Genomic DNA, 26,866 nt, shown 5'->3' with positions numbered 1-26,866 from the left:
AAAGTTGAGGAAACACTAGATGAGACAGTGCAAGCCAATGAGACTCCTACTGACAGAAAAACAGGGGGTATGGCCCTACAAAAGAGGGGCCCCAGGAAGGGTCTGGGGGTTAGTGGTTATTTTAGGTGATTCATAAGCAAAAACTTAAATAAAACTGAATTGCACAGTGAGGAAGCCATTCTCTCTTCTATTCTCTCTTAATCTTCTGATTAAGGAAAGAAGAAAGTCTCAACTAGGTGCTAATGTATCTTTAATGCCTCCCTAAAGTCCGAATCTCTTTTTAGCAGAAGGAGTATTCCTAGGGCTCATGGACTTCAGAGCTCACCACAGATTCCAGCTAAAACTTATTTACCAAAAACATTGTAGTGTTTATATTTTTTCGATGTTCCCATAATGGCTCAGAATATTAACTTTTCATTTTCAGTATTGATAAACAGCTTCTCTTTGAAATAAATGTACTCAAGTTTTTTGTAAGTGCACCTAGAGGAAAAAATAAGTAAATAATCTCAGAGGTGACATGCAGGTGCAGCAACAGTTCTCAAGGTGGCACCTGGATGATTTCAATTTAGGAACCAATGTTGATCCCCAGATCAATCATCTGGGTCCCTCTGGGCAAGTCACTAGACAACTCTCTAGGACTCAGGTTCTCCATCAGCAAAAACAGGATAAAAGTTACTCATCGCAAGTTTGTCCAAGGGACTAAATGTGTATGAGCTTCCTAAATTGAAAGTGCCTCCTGAGTTTAGTTATTGAGAGAGTTTTCTAAAATCTCCGTTGGAAATGTAGCCCTGAACCTCGCCGTGTTTACTGTTATAAACCATGCCAGCTGCAGGAAATTGCAAAACCATAAAGTCAATGTAGTTCTTATCGTTCAATAAAACATCTCCCTCAATCAATATGACTTCAGTGTGTCATCTGGGCACAGGGCCACGCTCAGCTCCTCTTCACTGTTCCAATTTTAGTCTGTGTACCAGGAGAAGCGGCACGACATCCAATGTGCCCAGCAAAAGCCCAAATAATTAACCTCAACTACATCAATGTTCTCCACTCAGTTCCACAAAATGTGTTTCTAAGGAAATATATAAGAGCACTCTTTATACCACGGAATGTTTTAATGTACCCAAGCATTCAAGTAAATAGAACAGGTCTCAGTTAATGGAACAGGTCCTTTTAGCACAAAGGTTTTCAATAATAATCATTTTTTACAAAGCTGGTATGTCATCAGCTAGAAAGAGATGTGCCCATAAACGTAAAAACAGGGCAAATCTAATTATGAGATTCTTTTTTGTAGCCCAAAGGTCAATCACTGTGATATTAGGAGAATGGCAATAAGGCTGTATGTTGACGGGCGTTAGCATCACAAAGAACAGGACGTCCCACTTGGGTACAAACAAAATCAGTGACGTTGCCTTCATCCCCCCACCTCCCCACATTCTGAAAAATATTTTCAGAGCAGTGACCTCATCAGAAATTGTGTAACCACACAATAGAGAATCAGCAGCAGCTTTTGCTTAAGTGGCGTCATCCTTTGTATGGATGTGTAAGTTTTTCAATTGCTTTTTCTAATGGAAAAATGACACAAGAACTTGTGAGTGCATGTGCAGACGCACACACAGAGACATGCGAAGCTTGTCTTCCTAAGTGAGACTCTAACTTGGAAAATAATGGGAAGAACATTTTCAAGACATGATTTGCTGTGAATTTCCCCTTGGGCTGGAAGGAATGGTTTTTGACCAAGTGGTACCAGCTGACTCAAGGTGACATGGAGTAGCTGTCCAGTGGAAAACTGGCCCCCAGCTCCTGTGCTAGTGTAAGAAAGGCATTCCAGGTGAGAAATGAAACAGCAGCACACTCCCAGCAAACTTGCATTTAACCTACACCCTGACCGTTGAAGCTCACCCTTCTCTGACCCAAGAAGACACAACTCTACTATCTTGATTAATCCTCACCAAAACAACTCAGTCCATTAAGATGTCACAGCAGTTTTAGAGGCTTAATGCTAAAACCAAATGGCACACACCACGCAGTGAATCAGGGACACTTGAGAACTTCTCACACCCCTTTTCAGTGGGAGGATTTGCTGTTTATCTTCAAAGCAGCCTGCGTGGATGGATGGCCTTTTTCTTTCCTCCTTTTATCTCAGCAGTCCTCAAACAGAAATTGCACGAGAATTTCTGTTCAGAGTTGTATACACAAATCATACCCTTATGATACACTTGCAGGATTTTCAAAGATAATTTTGACTATAGGGATTGTGCTTTCAGAGGCCAGCTTTGGTAACAAACTTCATCACCCTATACAACATGGCCCCACTATAGTGTGGGAGAGGATGTCACGTTAAAAGGCATGGAAAGGGACATTAGTAGATTCACAGTTACTACTTTTAGGTCCCCAGAGCTTCCATCCATAAAACCAAAGTGACGTAAGATGCCTCCTAAGGTTGAAAATGGTGATTCCATAGAGTTGAATTTTGTGGTTATTCCACTGCCACCCCACTGGATACCCACTGGACCTCTCCATTGACACAACGTACAATCAGAAACCCAGACTCCAGGTGGCATGCTCTCTCTTGTTCATGCTCAGAGAAGATGTGGGGGCTGGTCTTTGATTGCGCTTTCATCTGAGACTAAGCTTCAGGAAACTTAAGGTAAAGAAACATATGTTTGCTAAATTTTTCATTCAACAAACACTTATTGAAGATCTGCTACAGTGCTAGCCCCGGATGCAAATGTGGAGGAGACGATCTACCAGCTTGCTAAACAAGGTCTTTATTAGTTGAGATCAGTGCTACAGAGGAAAGGCCACCTCAAACGAATTCATTCCCAATTCATTCCCAATACCACAATTTCACAGTAAACGGTATTAAGGACTTTGAGAATTTATCTGGAAAAAAATGACGAAACCAAAATTTGTGAAAATAAGCTAATCAGCCTACTAAGATAAAATAAAAATAAACCTCCATTTTGAAGGTTATAATGGCAAACTATGAGCTAATTGTTAAAATCAACAAAACTTGAAGTATTGATTAGGATGTACATTTTTACATAAAATTGTAGGGTAGACCAATGGACTATTTACCTTGCATTTACTTCAATTGCAAGTTCATCATGAGGAATTCCCCCACCCCGAAAAAATATTATAGAGCTTTATCAATTTTTCCAAAGACTTCTCTTAAGTCTCTGATAGTCAAGTTGCTCTCTTGGAGTTATTATCTTTGTCACTTTCCTCTTGTTCATTTGTCACCTAGTCTGATTCTGCCAATGAGTGTGAATCAGCAGGCTTCCGATGGTCATTTCTTTCAACTCCACAAAACGCAACAGCTTGAGCACAATCTGCAATTTCATTTAGCAATCAATTTACATGATATTGCGCAAATGAATCTGAAGGGCATGGATGGATGCGATGGTAGGCAGAGAGGGAGAGAATTGAATTGGGTCTAAATTTACCAGCAGTCAGTCTATTAGGGAAGATTTTCATGTTCCCAGCTAACAGGCCAACCTTATGACTGGAATGTTCCATAAGGAACATCTGCATTATAAGGTAGATGCCTGTTTTCCCTCGGACAGTCAATGACTTGATACCTAAGAACTTCCTTTTTGCCAATCCCTTCAATGAGACAGGCCTAGTCTATGAGATCAAATGCACCCTTCAGCCCTGATCCTGAAGCGAGTGCAAAGAGGTTTTCTTTAAAACAGCAGAGCTTCTGTCAGTTCTTAGTCAACACTCAGCCGGGGTGTCTGGGAAATACCCCTTAGTTAATATCTAGAAAGAAATTTCAAGTTTCCTGCACTCACTAGCTGGAAACTTGGATGGGATGGACTGCTAGAGACCGGATTCAGGAAAAAAGACTCAGTTGCCAGGGGAGCCTCGTAGACTCCAATCAATGTACAATCTTATAAATTAGGTCTTTATCCTTCATAACTCTTCTGGCCTTCTGCTTTCAGATGACTTCACTGCCAAGCCATCTGTTAATTCAAATGATTAGTAACAAGCTTTTGGAATAGTTTAGGAGAGAGGGAAATTAAACATCTTTAAAAAAAACTTTTTTTTAATCCTCTTTCCTTCATCCTTCTAAACTGTTGATAGGAACTGTCTCCAAAATATAAAGAAGACAAGAAAATCAGCTATCACATCTTATATCAGTCCCTGGACACAAGTATTCTTGACTTCATGTTTCTGAATGTTTTACCTATTCTAGTTGGCCCATAAAGTTTAGGATCTAAGGTGTTTCTTTACCTTTAAATTGAAAAATCCCACCCACCCCCATCTACACAAAGGTCATTCTCAATTTCTTTGTTGGATTCTACCAAGTTTCCCCAAGTTACAGCCCCTTGGGTCACCCAAAACAGACCACCCCATCACTATCCCACCATGGAAAACAGGTAATCTTTCCTCAGAAAGAAAAAAACACAGGCACACTCACAAGCACAACCATGCACATGCACACACGCACACATGCACGCACAGGCAGGATCAGCTCCTTCACAGAGGACCCAGCTCTGATTTCTCCATCCAGGACCTGCCAAGTCAAAGGAGACTCGAGAAAGTTGTTTATAAGTGGTAGATGGCCAGGCTCAGCTCTGTGTTCCTTTGAAGTGACAGTGCTTTGTCTTCAAACACCCAGTGCCCTCAATGTGCCTGTCACTCCACTGTGAAATATTGGAGTTGGAAAGTGCTGCTAATAAGACCCCTATGCCCCTTTGATTTCCAGTGGTATTTATTTTAAAGCATTCTTCCACCCTCCGACTCCATGGTGTCCATCATGACCTGTCAACCCCCGCTTGCTGGTTTGCCCTCCCAGCCTTCCCAGTTCCCTCTCTGACACTTCAATAAGGAACAGGCAGTGATTGATATTCCCTGGGCTAGGGCTTCTACCATGGCCTGCAGCTCAGCGCTGCCCTGCAGTGGACACCCTCCACATCCCTCATAATTGCTGGAGAGGAGGGCCTTTGAAAATGGGCACCAGAGACCTAAGCCCCTGGTTCAACTTGCTGCTCAAATAACAAACATGAAAGCACAGACATTTGTCACCATTCCAGGCTGTTGCTGGGGCCTTGCTACCTATGCAAGGGGATGGGGTGGTGGAGCTGTGTTCCCAGCAGGCATCTGAGCTATGGAAAGCCACTTGTTACTTAGATCTATATTCAAGGTTTGTTTCTGATATTTTTTTTCTGCTTGGATTTGGTTTTATTCACCATTCACTGGTATCCCCAGTTTGCTCATTTAGGTGTGAAGAAAGCAATGAAATACTGATATTAAAAGAGGATGTGTATAGAAGTGGGATTTCCCACACATGGAGGGAGCCCAGGGTCTCTGGGACTCCTCCATTAGTCCATGGGGAGGACATAGAGAAATGTATCCCTGTGGAGGAGGACAGAAGAGGTGCAGATGAGGCAGGGGCACCCACTTCCATGGTCCCCTGTGGAGGAAGAGAGAGGAGCAGGTGTCCCTGCTGCAGCTGACACAGCCCCCTACTCAGAGCCAGCACGTGAGCTGGACAAGCCAGACCGCAGCTGGATTTCAATTCCAACAAACGTTGTCTACATACATGGCTGCCCCACCCAGCCCCACCCAGCTGGCCACTGGGCCTTCTTCCTGAAGGGAAGTCAGTGGACCCCATAGCTATCAGCATCGAGGCTACCTGTGGTGACTTGAACAACTGTTTCCCCAAGTGTGCAGCATGTCCTGCTGGCAGTGGCTGGGGTGATTCTGCTTTTATTATATTAGGGTTATAATAGAACATTCCTGCAAAAATGATTTACAAACAATGAGAGCCCAGACGATGTGCATTCTTGTGCCCTCCATGGATGGCAGTGGTATCAAGCATAGCCTAACAGGCACTTTTGCTGGATACAGAGGAGGGAGACGGAGGTGAAGATGAGAGCCACAGATGAGGAAGAAAGCTCAGAGCCAGTTCCCTGATGGAATTTCCACCTACCTACCCCCCTGCATCCCAGTATCTCCCACATGGGGCTTGACCCTTGACCTTCCTTAACAAAAACCACCTTTCTTCAACAACTGGCCACCCAACTGTAAGATGAATTCCTGCCTGAATTTAAATTCTCTCTGGGGAACAAGACTAGTCCTTGTCCTTGCCCACCCTGCAGGGCTTTGGGGGGTGGGGAGCAGGGGTGTGGGGAGAGCACGCAAGCGCCATCTGCCTGTAGGGGGCACTGGAGCTACACAAAGGTGGCGGGGGAATTGCCCCAACAAAGGAGGCCCCGGGGCCAAAGACCTCAGGTTGAGACAGAGCCCAGGGTTAGCCCTTGAGCCAAACAGAAAACAATGAGCCACAGAAGGATGGTAATTCAGGCGCTGCTGGCCAGATGGAACCCAGAAGCCTTTCCCACAGGGTCTTCATTTTTCCCAATCAACACTCGGCAAGCAAGGCTAAGGCTGGGCTCATTACTGCTGGGGAGAGGGGAGAAAGGAAGAGGAAATTGAAGTCCAGAGAAATTGCGCCATTTGCCCCATTGCCCGGTAATTGCAGCTGAATATAGCCATTTTTCCAGGAAGCAGCCCCCTCAGTTCACCCTTATTTATTTCTGAGCATGGTGAAGAGTGTGCCTCTTACTGCTTCACATGTAAGCAATGCACCCTGTAGCTTCACGTAACTACTTATCTTTCTACTTCACATGGGCTCTCAAGCCCATCCACAGACCCACTTTAGCTTTTATAATAGCCCTGCAGGAAGAACCAAGTGAGCTTTCTTTTGGTGAAAGTGGAGGCACTAAGAGCTGTGATTCATGTTCTCCTGGCTCCCAGAAGGAACCTGCACCTGGTTCAGAGCTTGGTACACGTGGCTAGCACTCAAGGATGCAGGTTACTTCTCAATATTGAATTCTCCGTCTTTCACCACATGCCCTCCCCCCTAGTTTAGGGTCACTTTGATTGTCTCATAGACACCATGCCTCTGTTACTCTCCCTTTTGTGCCTGACCCCTGCGGGCACATGGGGCTGACTCCTGCCCAGCCCACATTCCTAGTGTCTGTGCCTCAGGCGGGTGCCTTCAAGTGCCCAGTCTGGATTCACCTCCAAAGAGAACATTACCTGCTGTTTCTGAAGAAGCCTGCCCAAGGGTCCTGCATGGTTTCAGTCCCTCGAGTGGGGAATGGTAGTAGCTTCTTCTTCGCACCCATGTTGCTTTGCGAAGTCTACTGGCTCTCAGCTGAACACAGCTCTGCAGGAAATTCCCTTTGTACCTGTAGAAGAGAGAAGCATACTTGCAGTAACCACCCCGGAGAGCACATGCCTGGAAAAAATCTGAAAAATCCCTGTGGGGTGCCTAGGCAAACACCCAGCTCAACATCTAAGTAGCTGATCAGCTCTGAGCAACTCCCAATCCCTCCATCCCTCATCCCCCACCTCCCTAGGATAATGCACCTAGCTTCAGAGGTGTATTATTTAGTTGTTGTAGGAACTAAATGAGGTGGTCACAAAATGCTTCCCAAGATGCTTTGTCACAGCAAGTGCTTAGTCAAGGATAGTTGCTGCAATGAGATCTTAAGCTTCATGGTCTTGACAACTCGCTCATCAGAATGTCCAACAGATCATTCTTCAGTGATGGAAATGTTCTGTCATCTGCATTGACAAATACAGTAGCCATTAACCCCATGTGGCTATTGTGCATTTGAAATGTACTTAGTGTGTCTGAGAAACTGAGTTTTAAATTGTATTTCATTTTAATGAATTTAAATAGCCACATGTGGCTAGTGACCACCATATTGGACAGCATTCTTCATAGACCTTCCATCTGAAGGAACCTGACCAGGTCATCTGATTTGTTTGTCTTCAAAGCAAAGTATTCACATCTTGGAGGGAGGGCATGATGAAGGTAGAGAAAGAAAAACACTAGAGCTTCTATTTATATTTATTTTCATCTAGTCTGTCTTATTTCTATTGTTTCATGTCCTTTGTAATGTATATAATACATTCATAGAGTAAAACGTGTCTAATATGTACATGAACAAATAGAATTTAATAAGAGTGCAGGCTGTAAATTATTTTACTGACAGGAATGTGCAACCACAGACCATCAACCTAGTCTGGCATCCCCATTATACAGGCAAGAGAAGGAGGTGAAGAGCCAGGCCTGCAACATGCCTTCAGCTCTTTCAGAAGATCTTTGCACTGCTTCTAACTGCCTGGTCAAGCCACAAGTAATCCCTTCCCTTTACAAGCCTCAGTTTACAATATTTCTACTCTACAGTGTTCCTCAGAACTGGCTATTTTCCTTTCCCATTTGTCTGAGCTGCTGCCAAGATCCAGCTGCAGTCCCCTAATCACCAGGGCTGCTCACAGAATTTTAAATAAGATCTGCAGAATGCAGTATCCTCTTGGGCGCTAGCTTTTCCTGGCAGCAACAATGAGAAAGTGACATTTTGTTCATCTTTTCTGGCCTCTGTGTTTGGGAGATGCTCCCCTCATCTGGGCAGGATTGTCTCCCCTGCTTGGGGCAGGAGGTATCATTTCCGCAGGGGGCGGGGGCTGGTTTGTTCTTTGCAGCAGTTGTCAAGACCACAGGTTCCTGAAAGAGCTATCTGAGCCAGGCTGGGGAGCGACAGGCTGCTGTTTCCATCATCACAAACCCCTGAATCAGTTAGGACCCCTGCGGGGCCTGGGAGGAGAGAGATTTCAAAGTGCAGGGACAAAAGGAGGAAGGGAGGGTTGGCAGGGGGAGAGAATTCTTCTTCCACCTGCTGCCGGGTCACCTTTGCCTGAGAGTCAGGGGCTGGCTGCCACGAAGTTGCGGGTGTTAGGAACAGCACAGTCTGAACTGCAGGGACGTTTTACTTTTAGAAAATGAGCAAGCAGGGGTCTTTCTACTCAAGCAAAATAACGAGGAGAGAGCTAGGAGAAGCCCAGCCTCTGAATTCACACTTCATCAAGGTGGAATTCCAAACTTTGCCTTCGAGAAGGGCCCAAGCAGACTTTGGCAATGTCTTCAAAGCTCTGTTTAGTTTTTGTCATGGGCAGGGTATGTTTCTCTCTCCCCTGGTTCTCCCAGAATGTTCTATGTACACCCCCTCCTGGAGAAGCCACATCCTGGCTTAGGAAGGTTTTGCAAGCTCATCTCCATTGTCAAGCATGCAAGGCCCCTGAAGGTGTGGCTGGTGCTCTTGGCACCCTATCCAGGGTGCTTTTGCCAGGCTGTGAGAGTGACATGCTCCTTACCCCACTGCCACCCTCATCAGGCTCTCTCAGGGAGGGACAGGAGACCCAAGGACAGGGTCTTGCAGGTGTACACAGCCCACTCCGCACACATTCCTTCTGGAGCAAAACTATGAGATCTGATGTGCTATTTCCCTCACTTTCCTCTTTTGACCCCACAGGGAAGAACAAAGCAAAGAGCAGTGTGGTGGAGATGTGGATGGCGAAGCCTCTGTGTCCTGCTAAGCAGAACTTGGGACCGCTGTCAAAGCTCTGGGGCTGTGGCCAAAGTGACAAAGAGTCTCAGCCACGTGTGGAGGGGGCCACACACAGCAGAGGCCACGTGGACTCAGGGCCACATCTGTAGGTCTTTGTCTTTACCTCACTGAAGAGATTGTGTTCTCATTACTGAGAGCGCTATCTCACTGAATAGGTAAATTGTGTGATGACTAAAGTGAATAGACACATGGCTTCGACAGATAAGCATCCGCTCCATAAGGAAAAGCACTATCTACTAATAGAACTGCATTCTCAGAGCCCAGGATTTTTTTCTTCTCTGCTCTACCCTTCAGTGAGCATACATTTTAGGGTTTTACAGAGTGCCCTTCTCCCATTCAAGCTGCAATCTCCTCCTTGCTCATTTCCATTCACTTGGGGCTTCACAATTCATTGTTCCATTTGTTGGAAGCTTCCTAGAACAAGTCTGAGTGCTTCATGCTTCACACAGCACGGTACACAGTTACAAATGAATCAATAAAATCCAATTTCCATGGTCCCGCACTGGCTTTGGGCAAGGCAGAGAGGTATTTTGTGAGCGCTCCAGATCTCTATGCCTCTAGTTAATGTCAGGGCAATTAGGCTTCTGGGTGTGAATTTTCTGTGTTTTTCCATTTCCACTCTGAAAGTGGGTCCTGCATTTTCTAATCCCTCTCTTTTAACTCATGTAGTTTTATTAATGAAAACAGCCATTTTCATTACAGTGTGGTACTTGTAGTTGGCAAAAAACAAAGAGATGAATGAAAGTAGAATGAAAGTCCCTGAAAAAAACTTCAAGTATAAACCGGAAGCTAAAATTTAACATGTAAGTGAGCAAAAGTGGATTAATGCAGGGGTCTGCTTGATTTTTATGCAAAGGTCCAGCTAATAAATATTTTAGACTTCCTATGCCACAGACGATCTTTGCTATATATTCTTCTTCTATTTTTATATGGATAAGCTTTTAAAAATATAAAAACCAAGCCAGGCATAGTGGTGCATGCCTCTACTCCCAGCTACTCCAGAGGCTGAGGCAGGAAGACCACTGAGGCCAGGAGTGTGAGGCTGGAGTGGGCTATGATCACACCCGTGAATAGCCACTGCCCTGCAGCCTGGGCACATAGTGAGACCCTGCCAATCAAATATATGCATGTACGTATGTACGTATGTATAAATGATGCCTAGTTAATGGTCAAAATAGGTTAAAAAACATATTTAACCCATGCTCCATAGTTGTCTTTATAAACAAAAATAAAAATAAATCCTTCTATATGAATATATGAATTCATATAAGAAGAAAACATAAGAGAATATATCTGCATGTTTGTGAAAGTAGGAAATTGAGAGTAAAGAAAGATTTCTTAGATGTACCAAAATGTAATAACAATAAAGGAAAACGCAGCCCCATTTGACTACATCAAAATATACAAATTCTTAATGAAAAAAGAATCATTATCAAGGTTAAAAAATAAGAACTCCATTTCCAACAGCACGATGCACTCAATACCCTGACTGATTACCACCAAACGTATCCTTATACTGAAAACAATTAAAAATGCAGCATAAAATGTAACAAAACATTAAAATTTATATTTAAATTTATTTATGTTCGGATTAAAATTAAGAAATAGTTCAAAAGCAAAAACCAAGTGAGAGCTGTACTCTGGAAAAGTAAGATTGCTTTCACTTTGAGGCATCTGCCAAACCAGGTGAGGCTGACCTTCCATTTTCATCCTTTGATGCAGTTCAGGGTACAGAACTTAAAGGCCAGAATGTTCTTCAGTGAGAGGCAAGTGAAAGACCCAACCTCCTTTCCTGCAGAAAGCTGAGACCTCTGAAAGATATACTGTCAACATGTGGGTGAATTAGAAATAAATACTCCCTACTCCAACCACCTGCCTAGGGAACATAACAACAAACAAACAGGCACCCAGCAGAAGCAAAACAAATATTTACTGGAGGAATCCATCTTCAACCCAAGTCTCAAAGTTCCAAAAATATCAACTCACAGTCAAGAATTTTAACACAAGGAAATAAGTTAACATAAGTGAGAGCTAATATATAAAACAGGTGCACCAAGACTTCGTATGTTGTCACTGACAGATACAAAACATTAGATGTATTTTTTTAAATAAAAAGATTGAAAGTAAGAGTCAAGTGCAAGAGACTATAAAAGTAATCAAGCAAATTAGAAAAATAATTAAATAAACTTTTTGGAAATAAATCATAATACACATTAACAATTAAATTTAACATTTAGTGGACCAATAAAAGTAGGGGAAATCAATTAAGAGGCATTGCAATAGGCCAGGGACTTCTGACCAAGACTTTGGAACATTAACCAGATTTACCATCCCAAGTAAAAGAACTGAATAAAGATACGAAACAATAGTGTTCAGAGCATTGGACATTGAGCAATAAAGGCAGTGATCCTGAGAGAAGAGAAACAGATGAGGTAAGCCTGATGACACCTCAACTTATTGATGGAGAAATTTTCTAGGTCTGGTACCATTTGCTGAAAAGACTCTACTTTTTCCACCAAACTTCCTTTGAGCCTGTATGAAAAATCAATTGACCACAGCATGGTCTATTTCTGTTTTCGCTATTTTGCTCCATTGATCTATTTATCTATTTTGATGCAAATACCACACTCTTCGAATACTTTAGCTTTATATTAAGTCTTAGAGTCAAGCAGCATAATCAAGTCAGTGTGGTGGTTGCATTGAAATAGACAAATAGGTCAACAAATGATGCTGAAACAACCAGATATCTACATGCAAAAATAAGAACTTTGATCCACACATCACACCATATGTAAATGTTAAGTGAAAATGGATTATAAACCTAGATATAAAACTTAAAAGTATAAAACTTTAGAGAAAAACTTAGAAAAAAAGCTTTGCAGCTCTGTTTAGGTACACCTTTTTTTTTTTTTTTTTTTTTTTTTTTTAGCTATAACACTAAAAACACAATCAACAAAAAATATAAATTAAATTTCATCAAAGTGAAAGACAGTTATTTTTAAAAGATGCTACTAAGAAAATAGAAAGATAAGCAACAGACTGAAAGAAAATATTTACAAATCACATATCTGATAAGGAACTTATAACCAGAATATATTAAAAAATTCTCAAAACTCAGTAATTAGAAAACAACCCATTTTTGATGTACAAAAGATTTGAAGAGACACTTCACCAAAGAAGATATACAAATACTAAATAAGCCCACTTAAAAATGCTGAATATCATCACTTGTTAGGGAAATACAAATTCAGACTATAAAGAGATACCACTACACAACAATTCAAATGACTAAAACTAAAAAGAGTTACCCCGAGGTGAGTGGATCACGAGGTCAAGAGATCGAGACCATCCTGGTCAACATGGTGAAACCCCATCTCTACTAAAAATACAAAAAATTAGCTGGGCATGGTGGTGCATGCCTGTAATCCCAGCTACTCAGGAGGCTGAGGCAGAAGAATTGCCTGAACCCAGGAGGCGGAGGTTGCGGTGAGCCAAGATCTCGCCATTGCACTCCAGCCTGGGTAACAAGAGCGAAACTCCGTCTCAAAAAAAAAAAAAGAATTACCATACCAAGCATTGACAATAATGTAGAGAACTGGAACTCTCATACACTGCTAGTGGAGATGTAAAATGATACAACCACTTTGGAAAACAATCTGGCAGCTTCTTAAAAAGCTAATAATACACCTACCATATAATCCAGTCTTTTCACCTCTAGGTATTTTCCCAAGATAATTTAAAGCTTATTCATATGAAGGCTTGTATATGAATATTTATAGTCATTTTATTTGTAATAGCCCCAAAGTGAAACAAACCAACTGTCTATCAAGTGAACATATATACAAATTGTGACATATTCACTCAATGGCATACTAATTAACAATAAAAAGGAATGTGTTATTGATCAACACAACATGGCTGAACCTCAAAATAGTAATGCTGACTGAATAAAGCCAGGCCAAAAAAAAAAGAGAGAGAGAGAGAGGGCATGTATTATATGATTCCATTTCTAGAAAATTCTAGAAAAAGCAAACTATCCTATGTGACAGAAAGCACATCAGTGGTTACCTGGGGATAGAAGGACTTCAGGATGGGCAGAATGGAGGAATTGCAAAAGGAAAGGAGGAAACTTTTGGGCTTCACAGATATGCTCATGATCCTGGTTATATTGTTTGTTTCACAGGTATATACATATGTCAGCATTTATTTGATTTATTAAAATTTAATTATACTTTAACAAAGTTTTACAAAAAAATAACTCAGTGGATTAAAAAACTGGTAAACTTTTAAAGACAGATTTGAACAAAGCATCCAGATCATAGCACAGAGGAACAAAGTTATTAAAAGTAGAAATTTAGAGACATAAAAGATAGAAAAGGCTTAATATATATTATTTCAGTATTTCAGAAAGGAAGGAGATCAAACAGGATAGGGGCAATATTTGAAGAATAATGGCTAAGAGTGTTTTACAGAGAGACACTAATCCACAAATTTAAAAAGTCCAGTGGATTCCTAATGGAACAAATAAAAAACAACATACATTATAAACATCAAAGTAAAACTATGGAACACCAAAGGATAAAAGAAGATCTTAAAGGTAGCCAGAGACAAAAAGACTTTCAAAAGACAGACAAGTAGCCTAACAGCTGGCTTCTTTACCACAAAATGGAAGCTGAAGGATAATGTAACAATAGCTTTGATGTGCTGAGAAAATAACTGTCAACCTGGAACTGTGTACCCAGAAAACATATTTTTCAACAACAATGATGAAATAAATATCTTTCCAGAGTAATAAAAGCTAAGATGATTTTCTTCTCTAAAGGAAATTCTAAAGAATATGATTTAGGCAGATGAAAATAATCCCAGAAAGAAGATGTGACATGAAGAAACAAATGAAAAGACAAGAGATGGGCAATTATGTGGGTACATATTAATAAATGGGCTTAAAAAGACAAGTAATAGAGCCTAGGTGGCTCAGGCCAGTTGTCCTGGTTCTTGAGGAGGTAGGGCTATGAATTCGAGGCCTGTCTGTGCAACAGAAAAAAAAAAAAAAAAAAAAAGACAAGTAATAGACTTGGAAATGTATTTGCAGTATACATAACAGGCAAATAAAACATACAAATCTAGGATATATACAGAATCCTATAAATCATATTCATCACTTTAAAAATCACAAACACAGGAAGCTTATAAATGAAGGGCAAACTCTCATTCATGGATGAGACACTCTACAGCAATCAGAATGGATGAATTTGATCTGTATGTCCTGACATGATGAGATCTTCAAAAACACAATGTGGACCTTAAAAATCAAACTGAAGAATAATAAAAGTATGATACGTTTATATGTACTTTAAAAACACAAAACATAGTATATATTATTGGTGATTTGCAAAGTAAAAACACAGATTGATACAATTTGTGCCAAATATATAAAACAACATAATTATCTTTTTAATTTTTCTTTTCTACATATTGTTATATAACATATAAGGTAATACTTTATATGCAGTCTATTCCCCCAATGCCACTTTACTTAGAAGAGAACCAATACTCTTATATATGAACTTTATCATTCTCTGTAAGCTAAGGACTATAGAGCAATCTCTGCTACAGTATCTCATTTTCTGTAGAACATCAAGACAACTGAAGTGAAAGTGGGAAAATGAATCAAGAAGTAGTCTTCCTTCTTGAGGAGAGAACACAAGAGTTAGATGACTGATAGACAAATGGATGGATGGATGGAAGATAGGTGGGTGGGTAAGCAGATGGATGGATAAATAGCTACAAACACATGTGTGTGGGTGGGTGAATAATAGTGTGGTAGGCAGAATAATATCTCCCCTCAAAGACATCCATGTCTTCATGGTCCTGATGTTTTTTTCTGAGACAGGGGAGCCAGTCATGTGAGGAGCAAGAGGGGGAGAGTGCAGGTGGAGGTGCAGGGACTAGCAGGTACAAAGGCCTTGAAGCTGGAATTAACTCAAAAGACAGTCATGAACCAACAAAAGGATAAATGATTAATGAATCATGATCGACCAATAAATATTTGAGGACATAAAAAGCTCAACAGCTTCCTCCTCATTTCACCCAGCCAGTGGTTCTTGGTTAGAGCTTCAAGTCCTTGTTCAAAGCCCTCCTTGTTCTGCAATGCCCCTGCTCCCTCCTGTATCCATCTATGGACTCTTGCTGTGATTTATTGATTGGAGATGTAGTCTATTCTCACAAGACCCGCAATTGAGACCAAAATTTGCAAACTCAAATGCTATAGGGGCCAGGCAGATAGCATAACTCAAAGAGGCTGGCCAAGGGTAAGGCATTAGGAGAGGCAAACTAGAGAGCACAGTGGAGAGCACTGCTCTCACTGGTGGCCACTGCTCATCTCCAGCCGGCTATTGCCATGCAAGGAGGCAGGGCCAGTGTCTTCAAAGCTTCCCATATTTCAAGAAAAGTTAGAAATCCAGATTTTTGTGAGAAATCTTTTCCTCTAATTATGTGGCTGGTAAGTGTCAAAAATTTTAGAACACTTGGCCTAACAAGGTTCTTACATGCACTGTGTTTGGCCCAAGAGCTGCTAGTAAGTTTGTAAGATGTCCTGGAGAGATATCCTCAAGCCTCCTGGGGCTCCGGCCTGGGACCCTCATTCTGGATTAAGAAAGTTTCCCCAGCCACCTCTAGGTGTGGGCACCAGGCGCATAGCAGGTGCATGGTAAACATTTGTCAAATTAGTCAAGCTGAAGTCTCGGGAAAGTGGGAGCTGTTTGTGGTAGGCAGAATAATATCTCCCCTCAAAGACATCCATGCCTTCATGGTCCTGATGTTTTTTTCTGAGACAGGGGAGCCAGTCATGTGAGGAGCAAGACGGGGAGAGTGCAGGTGGAGGTGCAGGGACTAGCAGGTACAAAGGCCTTGAAGCTGGAATTAACTCAAAAGACAGTCATGAACCAACAAAAGGACCCTCTTCCCCTCCCCACATCTTCCCGACAATGCCTGGAGACTTCAGGCTCATCAGTTGCCAGTCAGATGTAATTGAGTGCTTCCTCCTTGTTGGTGAGATACTGGGGAGGACCAACAACCACAGGCCAAACGTCCCTTGGTTCCCGGTGACCCACATGCAGCTCCTCCATCTGAATGTAATGTGTTCCCCTTTCCCCGAGAGCAGCATTTGAATTTTCCTTTGGAAGACTATCCTTCCCACACCACCAAATTTGGGCCAGGGCTGATGATGAGGCTTGGAGGCCCTGATTACACAAGCCGGAGGGAGGTCTTCTTTTGTTTAGACTACCTTGAGTTGGGCTTCTGTCTTAGGACCCTGAGTGATGAGAAAGAAGGGATGCTGAAAAGGAAAGCCTCAATCCTCCAAACCTGCTCTGGGGGTCAGGACAGCACCATCACTGGCTGTGTCAGAAATGCAGAATCTCAGGCACTGCAAGAAAAATCTAGAAAATGCCAGGCCACCAGAGTGCCCAGGACAGGCTGGGGTGCACCAAGACAAGCCACCAGTTGGCACACAGGCTATGGAAGGAGACTGACTGGTTCAAATCTGGGTCCTTAGGGAGATCATTTAAACTCTCTCTGTCACCATTTCCTCGTGAGAAAAATGGGGCTAATAATACGATCCACATTGTGGGCAGTACCTTGTGGGATCGCCTGAAATAATCCATGCCAGAAAGTGATTAGGGAAAGCCTGGTGTGCAGCAGGTGCTCCATAATGCTAGCTCCAGACACATGGTCCTGGCAGACCATTAATAGAGGTGGGAGGGGGATCCAGAAGAGAAGAGGTCATCTCTAGCCACTGAGGGTCTGAGCAGCTACAGGGGAGAGTTAGGAATTTGGATTGCCCCTTGAAGAATATCCAGGCTTTGGATAAATTACTGACAGGCCGGGTGCAGTGGCTCACACCTATAATTCCAGCACTTTGGGAGGTCAAGGTGAGAGGATGGCTTGAGGCCAAGAGTTCGAGACCAGCCTGGGCAACATGGCAAAACCCCATCTCTACTGAAAATGCAAGCAAACAAACAAAAAAAGAACATAGCCAGGTGTGGTGGCCCATGCCTGTAGTCCCAGCTACTCAGAAGGCTGAAGCAGGCAAATCGCTCAAACCCCAAATGCAGAGGTTACAGTGAGCCAAGATTGTGCCACTGCACTCCAGCCTGGGCAACAGAGTGAGACTCCATCCCAAAGAAAAAAAGGATTGACAGTCTAGGAGTCTAGGGGGAGAATGCTGAGAGCTGAGGTGTGGAGCATGAATGCATCAGGGATCTGGGATTAGAATGTGGATTAAAGAATGGGGTTAGGGTGGAGGGGGAGCAGGAGAGGAGGAGGTCACAGGGAAAATGAGGGTAAAAAGAGGGCAGGGGTTGGCTACAGAATCTGCTTTTTAACTTGTATGCAATGGACAGCCTGACCAGTTTTGAGCAAAGGAGAAAGACAATCCAAGAAAGACACAATGACTGAGCAGCAGGCAGATCCGTAGGTCCTCCCGTTCGTTAGCAGTGGACACAAGCATGCACATACCGCAAAGAAAAGACTGGAAGGGCACACTCCTGAATGTTCTTGGTGATTATCTCTGCGTGGTGAGATTACTACGATGTTTTATTGTCTTCTCTTTGCTCACCTGTATTGTCTAATTTTTCTGCTAAGGACATTCATTGCTTGCATAATTAAGAAAGCAATAAAAGCTGTAAATAATTAACACACTGTCTCTTCAGGACTTAAGTTGAATGAATGTGTTTTCAATGCAATTATTTCAAAGATTTGCTGGATTCCTGGCCTTAGAAAGGTGCCACTGAAAAACACACAGACACTGGGTTGTAAGGGGCAGGGGGACTAATGGGAAACAAATTCAGTCCTTTAATCACGAAACTCTAAACCCTAGGAAACAGGAACTCTTTCTCTGGAGCACACAGATACCTTTTGAATTCAGTCTTAAGTTCTTCTTGAGGTTTTGCAAAACTGTGAGCTGAGGGTACGTGTGGAAATGACAGAGGTGGCCACTCAACCTACCTTTTAGGGTTGATCCTCAGTTTTCTCTGCTTGCTGTTCCCACGAGACATCTTTGCCCTCCTACGAGGCAGGCCTTTCTTCCGCTGTGGCTCAGACACCTGGTCCTGGGACATCACCCCTGGGACTGTTGGGTAGGGGAGCTGAAAATACCGAGCACGCTGGCATCACATTACTCAAAGTCCTCATGATAAGGACAACTCAGAAGCATTCTCTCTCTGCAGACAGGATGCCTGTCTTCAGAAATCCAAACAGAAATACTGCATTGCTAAGTGGCCTGAGCGTACCAGGCAAGTCAGAGCGCTCCTCGACAGAACCTCCTGAAACCCACTTGGGCTTGATCACAGAGGAAAGCTTACGTCATCGGTGTCAACTGGAGGCCAAAGAACACAGTGACCAGCTCCTTTACTCTCCCTAACCCCACCTCTCCCGGAGGCCCCACACCTCTGGGGCCCTCCTGATTTACCTGCTACTCTTGAGATGAAACAGCACTCCCCACAACTCTGAGTTCCACCTAGGGAAAGCTGAACAACCTGCAAGGCTCTGGTCTCCAGGCCTTTGTCACTGTCCACAAGGGTTAAATTAGAGCTGAGCCTCCAGGACCGTCCTCAGTGGCCGTGGCTCAAGCTACCCCAGAGCAGAACTAAGGCCTCAGTCATCACAACCAGGTATGTGAACTCCGTCTCAAGATGAAGCTATGTGTTATTTCATCACCAAGTGAGAACACCCGTGAGCGTCCACCACATTCCCCCTTTTATCTCTGCTCCCAGGAACCTCAGAGGGAGGTCTGAGGCCAATCAACAGTAATTCCTTCTCCAGAATCCCCAGTGTAATGACTTTCTCAATTATTGGGAGTCTATCTCTCAATAAGACTCCTGCTTTCTAATTTTAAGAGTGATCCGGAGAGCCGCCTCTCTGATGGAGTGTTTCATTTTACTTTTCGTCTGTCACCAGGAAGCTCAGGGAAATTTTTTTTTTTTTTTTTTGAGACGGAGTTTCGCTTTTGGTACCCAGGCTGGAGTGCAATGGCAGGATCTCGGCTCACCACAACCTCCACCTCCTGGGTTCAGGCAATTCTCCTGCCTCAGCCTCCTGAGTAGCTTGGATTACAGGCGCGTGCCACCATGCCCAGCTAATTTTTTGTATGTTTAGTAGAGACGGGGTTTCACCTTGTTGACCAGGATGGTCTCGATCTCTTGACCTCGTGATCCACTCGCCTCGGCCTCCCAAAGTGCTGGGATTACAGGTGTGAGCCACCGCACCCGGCGGGAAATTTTACATTTGATTATGGAGAACACCTCACCCAGGGTCTCGAGTACCATCACTCTTCCCTGTGGAGTTCTGGTTTCCCACCACTCTGCTTCGGTTTGCACTTGGCCTTTATTCTTTCCTGCCGTGTATGTGGCATCCCCAGCCTCCCCAAGGAACAAGCAAGCAGAGATAGTGAACAGTAGATGCTACATGGGATGGCTTCACACTTCCCTCCCTCACAACAGGTCCTTTGGGCTAATGACATGCTCTCTCAACCCCAGGCCCTGGGGGCAAAGCCCAGCTTTACCTTGAACGTCTGCACCGGTCCTCCTCCTCCAGGGCTTGTCCGGGTCCATCCTCCATTGCTCCCAGGAGGGCCGTCTGGACCCTCATCCTGGAGGCCGCTGCCAGGAAAGTGCAGCGCCAGGTACACAGATGCCGCCTTTGCCTTCTGCTCCGCAGGCAGAGGGACACTGCGGCTCAAGCAACACCATGTGAGCCGCGGCTCGGCCTTCAGTGAGGGAAAGGGACTATGGAGCCTGTGGAAGTCATGACTCCGAGATGTCCCTGAGTGGGAAGACAGGGACAGCTCTGGCCAACCTGAGGCCACACCCTGAGGCCAAGTGAGGCCAGTGAGGAAGGAGCCAAGCTGGAGGGAGGAACACGGGTCAGGCCCTGCCACGGACTCTGAAGGAGGGTCTTCCTGGGCATTCTCAGGAGGCTCCCCCACCTCCCAGCTGGGTACCCAGGGATTTGGGACATCCCCAGAGGGCCTAGCCCTTGCCAAAGTGCTGCCCATGCAGAGGCGACCGATACAGTGGCTGTCACCCTCCATGTCCTGGACAAAATGGGCCTCACACGTTGGGGTGGGCTGGGAGAAGGTGGTCTCCCTTGGAGCCCTGGAGGCTGAGACATGCGACTCCCTGGCTGCTGGCCTGCTAGTAGCCATCCTGTCTCCCTTGTCTGCTCCCAACTGTGCCCCTTTTCTCCCATCCCATGGCCTGGAACAGCTGGGGTCCTCCAGGATGCTATGCACCTCATCTGGGGAGGGGCCTGAGGCTGGGCTGAGAGGCAGAGGGGTCCCCAGTCCTGACCCAACAAAGGATGCCTGTTCCTCAGGCCACCCACTGCTGCAGAGAGAGTCCTGGCTGTGCCTGGGTCTCCCAGGAACAGGCAGTGGTGAGGGGGTCTCTGCCTGAGGTAAACTGAGGAGGTACTTCGGGGAAAAGGCATTGTCTGCCAGGGCAGGGAGGACTCTAGAAGCCAGAGGTGGAGTGGCCAGCAGGGGCTGCTCCCCAGGGTCTGGGGCTGCAGGATGCGGTGGGGGAGCCTTGTCCCTCAGCCTAACCCTCGTCGGGGCAACAGAAGCAGCAGCCAAGGAGGCTCCAGAGGACTCCAGAGGCTCACCCACTGGCCGGGCACTCTCCTTTGAGCCCCCTGGCACCTCCCCAGGCTCAGCGTCCTGCTTCTGGGATGGCAGAGAGGCAGCCTTCGTGGGCCCACGTGGGCTCTCTGCACCCACAGGCTCTGGTTGCTCCTGGCTGTGCAGGTCCTCCACTTTCGGCTTCTTCCTCTCCGAGGGGAGCTTGTCCCCTCCAGAGCCACTGCTGGGCCATCTCAGGACAGTCTGGGCCCACGGGCAGGTCTCCTGAACATTCCCCCCACCTCCTTCCAGCTTGGGATCTGGCAAAACTGGCCTGGGGGCCTCTAGGTCACCCCCTTTGAGGGAGCCACGTGCTGGGGGCAGCTGCCACCCCAATTCCAGCCTCCCATTTGGAGAGAGCAGGGGGCTCCTACTGCCTGAACAGGGACTGTCTCTGCCACCCGGTGCAGGGGATGACACAGCCTCTTCCACCCTGGGTCGGTTACCATCTCCTGTCCTGGCTACTATCTTCCCATGCTTAGGGGGCTCAGTCACCAAAGAGGCCTCCACGGCAGGTGGATTTCCCCAAAGCTCTGGCGTGACCCCTTTGGATATGTCCTCATGGACAAGGGTCCTCCTGTCTTGGGTGGGGACTGTGTCCGAGCTCCCTGCTGCCTTTTTCTGCAGAGGAAGGCCCAATTCTGCCCCACCGCCCACTCCCACCTCCCTGGTTTTCTTGCCTCCATGGGGACTAGCTTTCATTTTCTGGTAGATCCTTTTGAATGTCTCATCCCCGTACACCTGCCACTTCTCCTGGGAGAACATCTTCAGCCTCCTCTGGCCGCACTTCCTGCCACCCGCCCTGCCCTTGCTGGCCGCGGCCTCCCGTGCAGCAGTTCTCTTTGCCTCCTTGTCTTCTTCAGGCACTGGGGCGTCTCCAGTGGGGGTGCCTGGCAGGTCCTCCACTGCAGCCTGTCTGACCAGGGCCCGGGGGTGCCCACCGGGGACGTCAGCTGAGCTCAGCCCAGAGCGGCAACCCAGGCGGGCTGGGCCCGGCCTGGGGCTCAGAGGCTTCTGTGTCCTTGGCCAGGGATCCCGGAGCTCCAGGGGCTCCAGCCACGTCCTGGAGCCCTCGACGAAGGGCAGCGAGTTGCTCCTGGTGACGGGGACACATTCCACGGTGGTGGAGAGCTGAGTGGGGATAGAGTGGAAGAAGAGGGGCCGAGACTTGTCAGGGGGCGTCCAGGTGGAGCGTGCAGGGCCCAGGGCCCTCCTGCGGCCCGGCTCCAGCGCACGGATGTCAAAGTGGAAAGAGTCCTTGTAGGTGTAGGGCGTGGGCAGGTCGATGCTGCCCTGTTTGGACAGCCCGGTCTTCCGGGGCCGCACGTTGTCCAGCTGGGCGTCGTCCATCACCGCCTGGTTGTGGGAGATGAGCCGCGAGATGCGCTCCTCCAGCCGCCTCTTCTCCAGCTCCAGGCCGGCTCCTCGCGCCCCGGGCTCGGGCCCCGCGCTCCCTGGCCCTGCACCCAGGCCGCCTTCGCCCTCGGACTCGGCACTGTGCTCCGAGAGGCTGTGCAGGGGGCTGCAGGGAGCGGGCGGCTGTTCTGCGCTGTCAGAGCGCGACAGATACCCGGAGTCTGTGCTCTCACACTTTCGCAGCCGGCCCTCGGGGGCCTTGGCGTCCCAGGGCTTCTCGACGGCCGTCGCCTGCTGCCGCTGCAGGGCACACGGCTTCCCGGCCGTCGGGGACTTCTGCTCCGGCAACTTGCGCCAGGGCTGAGTGCCGGCTGCGGGGAGCCCGGGTGACGCCGTGGGGGCACAGTCCCAAGGAGCGTCTCTGTCGGTAAATGCGGACCCTGAACAGGGAGCAGCCTCAGTCTTCACATCCAGGTTCTTGGCAACAAGGGGCACATGGGCGACCGGAGAAAGGGGTCTCTCCGAGGCCCCTTTGCGCATCCCCTGGCTCTGGTTCTCACCCTTGCCGTCTGCTCTGGGGGACTCTCCGGCCTTGTCCCCTTCCTCCAGGAGGCCGCCCCCAGGCCCCTCAGACTCAGAGGACAGCCGGGAGTTGTTAAGGTGCGTCTGCGTCCGCCTGTGCTTGTAGAGATTGCTCTGGGTCTTAAAGGCAATGCCGCAGGTAGCGCAAGGGAAGGGCCTCTCACCTGTGTGGGAGCGGATGTGCTTCTCCAGAACACTGGGCTTCAGGCAGTCACGGCCGCAGTGCGGGCACAGGTACTTGCCAGCATTCCGTACCTTGCCTGGGCTACCCAGCGCGGGCCCCAGGCCCGGCGACAGGACAGGTAGAGTGCCCACAATGTTCACTGTCAGCGTTGGGGCCACCGGCTTCCCCACCTGGGCAGGTCCAGGCCCTTCAGGCTGCAGCACCGGGCTGAGGATGAACGGCACGGTGCCTCCATCCAGGCTGCCTGTCATGAGGGGGGCGCGTGGCTGGAGGCCCCCAGGAGGCACCGTGTGGTACAGTGGGATGGGCAGGGCCTTTAGGAACACAGTGGGAGCCAAGCCCTGCTCTGGCGGCAGGAGGACAGGGCCCAGGGTCAGGTGAGGTGAGGCCTGGCCACCTGGGGCACCTGGAGGGCCAGGAGTGGGAGCTGGCTGGTCCTTGGCAGGAGGGGCAGGGCAGGTGGGTTCTGGAGCCTCCATTCCACATCATCTGGACAGCCCAGGATACTGGACAACCTGCAGAAAACAAGCACACTTTACCACGGGTACCTCTCCTCTCTCCTCATGCAGTCAATCTTCCCTACCTGCACCAAGCACTTCACCCCATGGAAGCCTGCCAATCCCCCAAGAATGTCCTCTCATCCCAAGTGAGAAAAGGGAAAGCTGAGGCTCAGAGAGCAGAGGTAACTTGTGCAAGCTGACATGTAGCAAAGAGGGATTTGGAGCCAGATCTGTCTGAATACTGCCTCTTACTTAACATGCCACCTACACAGGTTCACAGCAGGCTCATCACCATCATCCCGGGGCACCAGCACAATGCCCCATGCAGAGGAGACACTCAGAAAATGTGCTGACTTCATGAAAAAGTCATGCAGCTTGTCAAGGTCCTCCAAATTCACCGTGATTACATGCACCTGGGCAAATCCCTTTTCTTCTCTGGGACTCAGTTTCCAAATCTGCAAAATGGACAGGAAATCAGGGCCTTCCCACTGTGAGGTTCTGAGTCTCTGCTGCAGGATGAAGACAGTAAGAAAAAAACCCAAAGAAAGGCTTGCCAGATTTAGCAACAACAACAACAAAAAATCCAAGACTCCCAGTTAAATCTGATAAACAATGCATAGTTCTTTAGTATGAGTATGTCCCGAGTATTGCATGAGAATTACTTTCGGTATAAGTATATCCCAAATCTCACATGCGCCATGCTTATACTGAAATATGGAGCACTGCGTATCTGAAATTCAAGTGTAGCTGGGCATCCTGTATTTGATCCGGTGACACCACCAGGAAAGGAGCATTTCCTCAGCCTCACGACAAGACTTAGGTCTCTGTTCAAAGGTGGGGCTTCCAAAGCTCCTCCAGATTGAGTTAGGACAAAACTGGTTCCCTCTAAGCCAGGAGGAGTCACTTGGCAAATGCTAGGGGAGGGAGCAAGACAGGTCCAGCTGTGCTCTTCATATCACAAAGGAAAAACCAGGTGTAAGAAGGAAATTCTGGACCGGCCCATGACTAGAGAATCAGGGGTCCCAAGATCCTTTTTCCACAGACACCCATCCCCAAGGAGCTCCATAAGCACACTTCGCCCATGCCCAGCTCCATTCCCCAAGGAAACGATCCACATTCCAGCCGTTAGCAGCAAGGTGTTCTAAGCAGGGTGTCGTAGTAGTGGCACGGCTGGGCATGATGGTTCACACCTGTAATCCCAGCACTTTGAGAGGCCAAGACGGGTGGATCACCTGAAGTCAGGAGTTTGAGGTCAGCCCAGCCAACACAGTGAAACCCTGTCTCTACTAAAAATACAAAAATTAGCGGGCATGGTGGCAGGAGCCTGTAGTCCCAGCTACTCGGGAGGCTGAGGCAGGAAAATTATTTGAACCAGCAAGGTGGAGGTTGCAGTGAGCCAAGATCACACCACTGCACTCCAGCCTGGGTGGCAGAGTGAAACTCTGTCTCAAAAAATAAATAAATTTTTAAAAATAGGAGTAGTGGCACACTGAGCAGTTATGCCATTCATGCTGGCTCAAGAGAGCAGATGGTTAAAGTTTCAAAAATTATGCAAGCCAGGTTTGAAACACAGCCATAATTAAAAGATACATTATGTAAGCTTACAATTAAATAAATGATGTTAAAAACAAACAAATTGACAACTGGATAATTCAAAATTGACACAGACCTAAATGTAAACTCTAAAATTATAAAACTCTTAAAAGACAAAGGATTAAAACTCCATAACTTCTTTGGATTTAGCAATGGATTTTTAAACATGACACCAAAAGCACACACAACAAAAGAAAAATAAATTTGACTTCAAAGTTTAAAACTTTGGTTCATCGAAGGACACTTTCAAGAAAGTGAAAAGAGGATCCACAGAATGGGAGAAAATATTTGCAAATCATATGCATGATATATCCATATATAAAGAACTCTTACAATGCAACAACAAAAGACAACACAATTTTTTTTTTTTTGAAGCAGAGTCTCACTCTGTTGCCCAGTTGGAGTGCAATGGCATGATCTCAGTTCACTGCAACCTCCACCTCCCATGTTCAAGTGATTCTCGTGCCTCAGCTGCCCAAATAGCTGGGACTACAGGCGTGTACCACCACACCCAGTTACTTTTTGTAAAAACCCAATTTAAAAACGAGCAGAGGATTTGAATAGATTTTTTTCTCCAAATGCCCAAAAGGCATATAAAAAGATGCTTTATACCATCAGTGTTAGGAAAATGTAAATCAGAACCACAGTGAGCTAGAACTTCACACCAACCATGGCAATAGTAAATAATAACAACAAACTAATAAGCAATCAAATAACAAGTGTTGGTGAGGACTTGGAGAATTTAGAACCTATAAACATGGCTGGTGGGGATATAAAATGATGCAGCCACTTTAAAAACAATTGGATAGTTCCTCAAAAAGTCAGACATGGTATCACCATATGATCCAATAACTCTACTCCTAGGTACATACCCAGGAGAATTGAAAGCAGGTGTTCAAACAAAAAGTTGTACATGCATGTTCATAGTACCTTTATTCAGAATAGCCAAAAGAGGAAAATGATGCAAATGTCCACCAGCTAATGAGTGGATAGACAGAAGGCAACATGCGGTGCAGTGGAGTCATGCGTATTCAGCCATTAGAAGCAATGAAGAGCTGGCACATGCTAAACAGGGATCCACCTTGAAAACGTCATGCTAAGTGAAAGACACCAAACACAAAAGATCACATGTTTTATGATTGCATTTGTATGAAGAACCTGGAATTATAGTGATTGCCAGAGGAGGGGGAGGAGGGGGAATGAGGCTTTAACTGGGTATAGCGTTTCCTTTAGGGGTGATGAAAATGTTTTGGAACTAGACAGAGGTGGCAGTTGCATAAAACTATAAATGTACTAAATGCCATAGAATTGCACACTTTAAAATAGTTTAAATGATCAATTTAATGTTATGTGAATTTTACCTAACTTTAAAAAGGTACTGCCTCAATTTTTTAAAAAGGTATTTTCTTCGTGGAGCAAAGGTACTCAATTTTTTAAAGTAGTTTGGGCTGCTATAACAAATACACCCTAGACTGGGTGGCTTAAATGACAAGTATTTATTTCACACAGCTCTGGAGACTGGAAGTCCAAGTTCAAGTCCAAGACA

The 26,866-nt window shown here is 46.0% G+C and overlaps 1 protein-coding gene across 2 annotated transcripts in view; it reads right to left on the bottom strand.

Annotated features, from left to right (window-relative positions):
* Positions 1-26,866, bottom strand: part of ZNF831 (zinc finger protein 831) — a 116,048-nt gene that overhangs the window by 44,532 nt on the left and 44,650 nt on the right. For both annotated transcript variants that reach the window (XM_035299073.3, XM_054255512.2), the window contains exons 2-4: positions 19,990-23,742; positions 18,435-18,574; positions 7,051-7,202 (exon numbers count right to left, since the gene is read on the bottom strand). In XM_035299073.3, the coding sequence (XP_035154964.1) occupies positions 7,051-7,202; positions 18,435-18,574; positions 19,990-23,706 (4,009 nt within the window). In that variant the 5' untranslated portion in view covers positions 23,707-23,742. The remainder of the gene's footprint in view (positions 1-7,050; positions 7,203-18,434; positions 18,575-19,989; positions 23,743-26,866) is intronic.

This window comes from Callithrix jacchus, chromosome 5 (genome assembly GCF_049354715.1).
Source record: "Callithrix jacchus isolate 240 chromosome 5, calJac240_pri, whole genome shotgun sequence".
NCBI lineage: Eukaryota > Metazoa > Chordata > Mammalia > Primates > Cebidae > Callithrix > Callithrix jacchus.
This window is presented reverse-complemented; position numbering and strand designations above follow the sequence as displayed.